The sequence below is a fragment of the Eublepharis macularius genome, chromosome 4 (assembly GCF_028583425.1).
Source record: "Eublepharis macularius isolate TG4126 chromosome 4, MPM_Emac_v1.0, whole genome shotgun sequence".
Classification (NCBI taxonomy): Eukaryota; Metazoa; Chordata; class Lepidosauria; order Squamata; family Eublepharidae; genus Eublepharis; species Eublepharis macularius.
In genome coordinates this window covers 158,017,600-158,026,165 of record NC_072793.1, presented here as the reverse complement: position 1 = coordinate 158,026,165, position 8,566 = coordinate 158,017,600, and the positions used below count along the sequence as shown (strand labels likewise).

The window sequence follows — 8,566 nt, the reverse complement described above, 5'->3', positions numbered from 1 at the left end:
CTTCATTTTCTTCCTGATTATTATGACAATCCACATTACAGGTTTGATGGAAGCTGCCGACTCTGAACCCTATTCACCCTGTACTGGGGAGTTAGTTTTGGACCGCACACGTGTGAAACTGGCGTATAGTTCTAACGAAGGCCTTAGAAAGGCACGTTGAGGGGCTACAGTTAGAAACTGTGATTGGAGGGAGCCAAAAGGAAGCGCCACAAAGAGAAATTGCGCAACTCAAGTTATCTCGCTGGGAGCGAAGCGGCGAGTAACGACGTTGGAGGCGGGGCTGGAAGAGCAGGCCGCAGCCGCCGGCTCAGCTGAGTTGAAAAGCGGCAGGGGACGCGGAGGGGGTTTTTCCATTGGCTTTCTCTCACCGCCCCCGCCCGCTGTATTCGAGCGCTCTAGATAAGCTTCTCCATGTACGATCTTATCCTGCTGCCTCTTGTAACGGGATGGTAAGTTTGTAAAAGCTGGTGTGGGAGTCTGATTCGTTTGAGGAAAGGTGTATGAGTAGGCAGAATCTGGGAGGAGGAAAGAAGAGCTCAGCATCAGGCAGAGGGCGGGGGTGGGGGTGGGGGTAGAATAGGAGAGGGGCAACTTGGATGGACGTCCAGTTTGTCGGCTAGGTGTGAATGCAGGTTGCAGACGTGCAGAACAGACGTTGCCGATTAAGTTTGTGTTTGGGTGGCCACATGCAACAAGGAAGAGGAGAATATCTCATTAGTGAACAGAGCGGCACAGGATCCTTCTTTCCAACGCTTATTCAGTATTGCTTGGACACTTAATAATTTGGTTATGGGAATGCACAGAATTGCTGAGTGGAGTTGGATGAACCCGAATAACTGTTCTGCCTTGCAAAATAGTTTTTCAGTGCTAATAAAGTGCTTTAAATCTACTAAACCTCTCTTCTTTATAATAATTGACCTTCATGTTTGTTATTTGTCTTATATGGCCAAAATAATATTTTCCATACTAGTGAAGCCTGTTTTCATGCACTTGTATTAATCCAGAAGTGTAGTATTAATCAAAAGTTTCATAATGGAGGCTTAAATCATGTATATCCAAGGCTTCCAAAGAAGACTAGGGTTGCTGTACGGAGGCACTCTCCACCATCACCAAACTGGCCCTACAAAAACCTTTTTATTCAGTAAGTTTACAGTTTTATCATCCTGGATAACATTAAAAAGGATGTTCTGCCATTTATTATTATTATTATTATTATTATTATTATTATTATTATTTACATTTCTAACCTGCCTTTCCCGCAAGTGGGCTCAGGGTGAGGTACAGCAGTTACAAAAATATAATACATAATACAAATATTAAAAACAATTCATAAACCAACAGTTCATCATAAAATCAACAAACAGATAATAATTCTCCCAAGATGGGGTCGGTTCCAGATTCCTGCCCATCACCATACATGGGGAGGGAAGCGGGCAGATAAATGTACTGCAACCCATACATAGGTCAGCTAACGAATGGGCACTACATAGCCCCATGCTGTACCCATATGCTGGGCAGCTGACTGGTGGACACTTAGTGGGAGGCTCAGTGAGGATCTCATGCTGGCCTCATCCATACGCCTGCCGGAACATCTCCGTCTTACAGGCCCACCGAAATGATAGAAGATCCTGATGGGCCCAGGTGTCCTCAGACAGAGAGTTCCACCAGGTTGGGGCCAGGACTGAAAAGGCCCTGGCCCTGGTTGAGGCCAACCGAGCCTCCCTGGGGCCAGGAACCACCAGCAGATGTTTTCCAGCTGATCAGAGTGTTCTCCGAGGCACATCGGGGAGAGGCGGTCCCTTAGGTATGCTGGTCCCAGTCTGTTTAGGGCTTTATAGGTCAAAACCAGCACCTTGAACTGAATCTGGAATTCTATGGTGAGCCAGTGGAGCTGCTACAGAATTGGTGTAATATGTGTCCTGTAAGGAACACCAATTTACTTTAAAACACCCGTTTTAAAGTAAATTGGTATAATTTTTGTGTGATTAGAATCATAAGCTACATTGCATGGTGTACAGAGTAATATATAGTTGGTTTAGTGTGCCCCAGTCACCACTAGGTATTTACCTGACTTCAGCATCACATCACTAATCCACCTGCTCTGAGACTAACAGAATGTGCCTCTTCTGCATCTGACAAAGAGAGCTGTGGTTCTCGAAAGCTTATGCTACAGTAAAGTTGGTTAGTCTTAAAGGTGCTACTGGACTCTTTACTATTGTGCCTCTTCTGGCATTCTGATTTTCTTTTACAGATGAGCCAAGGCCAGGAGCTGTTTATGTGACCAGAACAATTGGAAGATTTTTGTCATGGCCTATAAGAGACAGGCTACCTAGAGCATCACCCCTACTGAATAGAGGAAATATAGAAGACAAAGAAACAGCTGGGAAAGATTTGATGGTCCAGACAGATCCCTGTTCTGTCGGAAATCCTGAACACATGGCTCTGGTGAAGTGTGAGATCTCTGAGAAAAACCCATCTGCCCATGTGGAAATGCCTGGACAGCGAGATTCTGCTCCTATGGGTACCATCTAAATATTTTGCTTTGATGTGGCAGAAAAATTGTTTTCAGCAATCATGTGAATTAGTAATCTGAAAACATGGCTCCTACGTTTGCCACTTTCCCTTGAGACAAAAGCCCTTTCCATTCATTCCTTTTGGGGGCCCTCAACCACGAGTAGTGGGAATATGTGCTACCTGTCCAACCACGACTACTGGGAATGTGTGCGTCCTGTGATCGTCACAATACACATGGCTGCCAAGTTGTCTGAATAGGCCACTGCACATATTTTTAGCTTCAGTGAAGCAGAAAACATGTGAGGCGCCCTAGTCAGATGAACCGGTGACCAGACATAGCAGGAGGATTGTGAGTAGTGTATGCTCCTGATACACATGGTTGGAGAGCCCAAACGTAAGGACGGAAAAGAGCTTTTGTATACACTATCCCCTCTCATTGCACCTCCTTATCCCAGTTGTTTTCAGTGCTGCTGTTTGAGGGAGTTACAGTTTGTACTCATAAGATATATCTGTTCTTTTTAATAAGAACTTGCTCACTAAGAAGACTCAAGCCAGTAGCTTGACAGTTTGGCACCCTTCATCTTAAGGAGGTAGCTTCCAGAGAATGGGGGAGAAATATGAATTCTACAAACCAGGTCATGCAGACAGTGGCTTGAGTCCTACCACTCCACCAAGCCTTCCTGCAGTCAAAGAAGCCTTCATCCAGCTTAAAGTGCTTTGTGTCTAATGGAAGAGCCACTTACGTTGGAAGAAGATACCTCAGGCTGGAGGAACTTCTCCTGACTTAAGGCAGGATACATGTCATCAAACAGTTTTCATATAAATCCTTTAATATACAATTTCCGTTTCTTTGGCAGATCTTGGAGTTTGTGATGCACAACCCTGTGAATTACAGGCCTTCAAATGCTTTGCCAATTTTCTAAGTGTTCATGGAGTTGGGATACGTAAAGCTCGTGTTCAAGGGGTTGTGTTCAAGCCTTCTGACCTCCAGATTTTGGAAACTTGTTAACAGACTTGTTCAATGTAGCTGCCCACTCTTGAGTCCTTGATTCCAAACTTGCCTCGTGCTTTCTCTTCTAGGCCTGCCACTGGTAACTACGGAATTGTTTGCCTGCAACCAGCTCTCGCTCTGTATCCTGTCTTGTTGCAGCAGCTGTTGCTGATGTCTTCTGCTTCTGCCTTCAGCTTTTTTCTTGCTCCTGTAAGGGTTCATGTTTATAGAAACATTTGTTGAGTGTACTGTGCTGAGCAATTCGAATTCAGCAAGTAGTATGTACTGAGCTGATGTAATCAGTAATGCTTTGAATTGCTACCCTGAGTTCTTATCCCCCCCCCCGCCCCACCTCCAGCCATTTAGGACCAGCAAGAGCTGGACTGCTTTTGGAATTTTTCATCTGCTGCCAGACTTGTCATATATTTTTCAATTGATGCTGTGATTATGTATAAAGATATGGCTGGGCGGGAGAAGGGGTGCTGCTGAATATTTTGCAAAGAGGAGCGAACAGCTGGGAAAACTCAGAGAGCAGCCCTTTAGATCATCTGAAATGGAGCTCGTTTTGCATCAGTAAACCAGGACCTAGAGGACTAGGATAAAAATGATGTCGCTAATTATCCCTCAGTCGCTAATCTGCCCTCTCTAGGGATTGAAAGAGCAGCCACTGACCAACTCCAGGCCTTCTTGGACAACTCTTCTGCGCTGGACCCTTTTCAATCTGGTTTTAGGCTGGGAGACAACTCTGGTGGCTTTAGTTGGTAAACCTTGCTTGAATTTAGACAAAGGCTGTACGTCTTTATTGCTCCTCTTGGATCTATCTGCAGCCTTTGATACAGAAGTCCATAACCATTCTGTTGAGGTGTTTGAAGGCAGAAGTAGGTATCAGAAGATGTGCTGGACTTGTCAAAAGGACTCAAAGGGTTGCTGTTGAAGACCGGCTATCTTCAGTGTGAGAACTATCTTGTGGGGTTCCACAGGATACAATCTTATCTCCCATGTTAGTCAATCTCTATGAAAAGCCTTTAAGAGAAATCATTCATGGGCTATGGAACTGGATGCTATCAATATGCAAATGATACCCAGCTCTATCCAGATCCCCTGATGATGCAGTAGAGGCCCTCAGTCGCTGCTTGACAGCTGTGGACAAATAGCTGAAAGCAAACAAACTAAAATTCAACCCAGACAAGATGGAAGTGATGCTGGTTGGGAAGGCAGAGATCTTGAAGGACAGTGTGCTTCCCACCATCTATGGGGTTTGGTTGATCCTGAATGAGTTGGTTAAGAGTCTAGGGGTTATACTGGATCGAGCAGTACTTCTAGAGAAGCATGTTAATGCAGCTGCAAAAAAGACCTCCCAACTCGAGACTAGTCTGGAAGATTACCCCCTACGTTGACACAGCTGATCTGGCCACCTAGTTTTACACCACAGCAACATCGAGATTAGACTACTATGATGCACCCCACATAAGTCTCCCCCCCCCCAAGTTGACTCAGAGACTCCAGATGATGCAGAACGCTCAGCTCATTTACTATCAGGAGCTAGGCAGAACATGCATATTATTCCCATTCTGTAGCCACTCCACTGGTTACCCATCAGTTTCCATTCTCAGTTCAAGATATTAGCTATGCTCCACCACAGTAGCTTTGCTTATCTGTGCAGGGCCTCCGTGGGTGCCACCCTGGAGACAAGCAAAATTAACCTGTGCATTCTCTGTTGTGGACCCATGTTATGGAAAGGCCTGCCTTAAGGCCTCAGGAAAGTTCCCACTCTTCTAGCTTTTTGCAAACTATGCAAAACTGAATTATTCAGGAAGGTCTTTTTACTCAAGGGCTGTGCTGTAAGAAATGGTTCAGAGAGATACCTTGGTAAAAAGACAGGCTGTAGACTATTCTTCTGGTTAAATATATTTACTTATGCTTCGCTTCAGCAGTGTTTCATTTCTGTGTTCTGACTTATGCTGTTTTAAAATTACTACCCTGTTGTATCTGTTCATTGACTTTCCTAGCTGTTGGTTTTACTGACTTGCCCTGTGTAATCTGCTTTGGGTCTCAGTGAGAAAGGTGGACAATAAATAAATAAAAATGTAAAAGACCATCTAGGAGCACCGCCTTTGCGGCCCACTTGTTGATTATTTTCGCAAGGGAGGCAGAAGAGGTCATGCTCCATTTGGTGTGGCACGTTCAGGGCGGTTGCAGGATGTGGGCCCTGCAGATGCCTCCATGGCTCCTTGGCCCACAGCTCTGAAACTTCCCTTGCCTGCCGGCATCGTTCCTCCCAAGTGGCATTTATGGTTGGCCTTAGGCAAGATTTCCCCTAGAACCAAAGAATGATCATTTAGCTTTCCTGAGCTCTATGCCACACACACACACACCCCGCCATCCATTGTTTTCTTCGGCTCCCTTCTTTTCAGTCTGTTCCTCCTACCCACCATCTTGCTTCCTTAGGCACTGACATTCAGCCACCCTCCTCTTCCACCTTGGCTTCTCTTCCTATCCTCTAGACTTTCCTACCCAAGACTCTGTGGACTCTGGAAACTGTTCATGCAGATGTTACCTTTTCTTTCTGTGAGGAGAGACTCAGGAGAACTAACAATTTTTTCTCTCTCTCTCTGCAATTCAGCACAGGATAAATCTTTAAAGACGATCATTGTGGTAGCTGTCGTAGTCTTTGCTGTAATCGTCTTCTTGGTCATATATGCAGATGGTAAGCTGGCCAGACTTCTGTGTTATTTCCTTGACATTTTGCTTCTTGGTTGTATTTTATGTAACTACATATCCTCAGCTGGTAGTTTAAAAACATTTGTGGATGAGTATTCCCTGGTGTTCAGCCATGGTAACCTGATGAATAGGATGAGATGATCCTCTAAGGTGCTGTGAGAATATGAGTAAAAACTCTATTTTGGGCCAATCTACCATCTGATCCTACAGCAGAATATTGAACTGAGCATCAGAGCATAATATTTCCCCGTATCTCTGTAATATAAAACTTGTTCATCCTCAAGTGTTTAACACTACATTATTATTATTTTATTTTATTTATAGTCTGCCTTTCTCATTGAGATCCAAGGTGAGTTACACACTACAAGTGAATACAAAATAATCAGTAGCTAGAACGATGGTTGTTGTGGATTTTCCGGGCTGTATCACCGTGGTCTTGGCATTGTAGTTCCTGACGTTTCGTCAGCAGCTGTGACTGGCATCTTCAGAGGTGTAGCACCGAAAGACAGTGTCATATTCTGACACTGAGACATCTCTGTCTTTCGGTGCTACACCTCTGAAGAGCCCGGAAAATCCACAACAGCCATCGTTCTCCGGCTGTTCTCTGGCCGTGAAAGCCTTCAACAATATAGTAGCTAGAATGTTCACTGAGCAAAATACAGTATGGTCAACAATAAATAATAATAACATTCGATTTATATACCACCCTTCAGGACAACTTAACACCCATTCAGGGCAGTTTACAAAGTGTGTATTGTTATCCTCACAACAATCGCCCTGTGAAGTGGGTGGGGCTGAGAGAGCGCCGAGAAGCTGTGACTCACTCAAGGTCACCCACTGGCTTCAAGTGGAGGAGTGGGGAATCAAACACAGTTCTCCAGATTAGAGTCCTGCAGCTCTTAACCACTACAGCAAACATTCAGTGAAAAACAGGTGCAACAGGGTACAGTGGTGGTAAATTTGAGAGCAAGCATAAAGCTGAATATAGAGGTGAAACCTTTCTGAAACAAATCATAATTAAAATCTTTAGCAATGTCAAACTCCCCAGTAGGAACATATCTAGTCTGTTGTCTCTGTCCCCTACCAGGATACTTATTTGAACTACTTCTTATGACACAGGCTTATAATCTTAGAAGAAAGCCATCCTGAACAGTTCAGTTTTGCATAGTTTGCAGAATACCAGAAGAGAGGGAGCTCCAAAGCTGTGAACAGTGTTTCCTAAAGGTTTTATATAGAGGTTGAATAACACGGGGAATAAGGTTGCACCTTGTGGAACCCTGCAAGATAATTCCCACACTGAGGATAGCTGGTCTCCAATAGCAACCCTTTGAGTCCGTTCCATGAGGAATGATTTAAACAGTCCAAGGCACATCCCCCAATACCTGTTTCTGCCTCCAAATGCCTCAATAGTCTCCGTCCCGTAGCCTGGCCTAAAATCAGACTGAAAAGGGTCTAGAGCACAAGAGTTGTCCAGGAAGGCCTGGAGTTGGTCAGCTACTGCTCTCTCAACCACTTTGCTTAGAAAGGGCAGATAAGAAACTGGGCAATAATTGACTATATCGTCGAAGGCTTTCACGGCCGGAGAACGATGGTTGTTGTGGATTTTCCAGGCTGTATAGCCATGGTCTTGGCATTGTAGTTCCTGACGTTTCGCCAGCAGCTGTGGCTGGCATCTTCAGAGGTGTAGCACCAAATGACAGAGATCTCTCAGTGTCACACTGTGATACTGAGAGATCTCTGTCATTTGGTGCTACACCTCTGAAGATGCCAGCTCTAGACTGTGACACTGAGAGATCTCTGTCATTTGGTGCTACACCTCTGAAGATGCCAGCCACAGCTGCTGGCGAAACGTCAGGAACTACAATGCCAAGACCGCGGCTATACAGCCAGGAAAATCCACAACAACCACCAATTGACTATATCATTTTTTGTCTAAGGATGGTTTTTTAAATAGGGACCAGATGACAGCCTCTTTGAGAGGCAACAGAAGGTACCTTGAGTTAGTGACTGGTTTATGATAGACATCAAGGGCTCCTTTATGTAATCTTTACATGCTTTTAGCAGCCAGGATGGGCAAGGATTTTGTGTACAAGGAGTGGCCTTCACAGATGCTAGAATTCTGTCAATCTCTGTCAGTGTAATTGGATCAAAATGATTCAAAAGCAGGCTGGATGGTGCGTTTAGCATTACTTCTGCCTCACCTATATTACAGCTGGCATTCAGATCAGAGCATATTGAAGCTATTTTATCATCAAAATTTTGCAAACGTGTCACGGCTCATTGTTCTTGAGCCAGTAAGGGCTCCGATTTAAGAGTTAAAGATGTCAAGATACCTTAAGC

General features: G+C 44.6%; 1 protein-coding gene across 2 annotated transcripts in view; it reads left to right on the top strand.

Moving 5' to 3' along the window:
- Positions 1 to 305: 305 nt before the first annotated feature.
- Positions 306 to 8,566, top strand: part of LOC129328550 (C-type lectin domain family 2 member D-like) — a 25,091-nt gene continuing 16,830 nt past the window's right edge. For both annotated transcript variants that reach the window (XM_054977683.1, XM_054977682.1), the window contains exons 1-3: positions 306 to 449; positions 2,252 to 2,521; positions 6,129 to 6,212. In XM_054977683.1, coding sequence (XP_054833658.1) covers positions 2,395 to 2,521; positions 6,129 to 6,212 — 211 coding nt within the window. In that variant the 5' untranslated portion in view covers positions 306 to 449; positions 2,252 to 2,394. The remainder of the gene's footprint in view (positions 450 to 2,251; positions 2,522 to 6,128; positions 6,213 to 8,566) is intronic.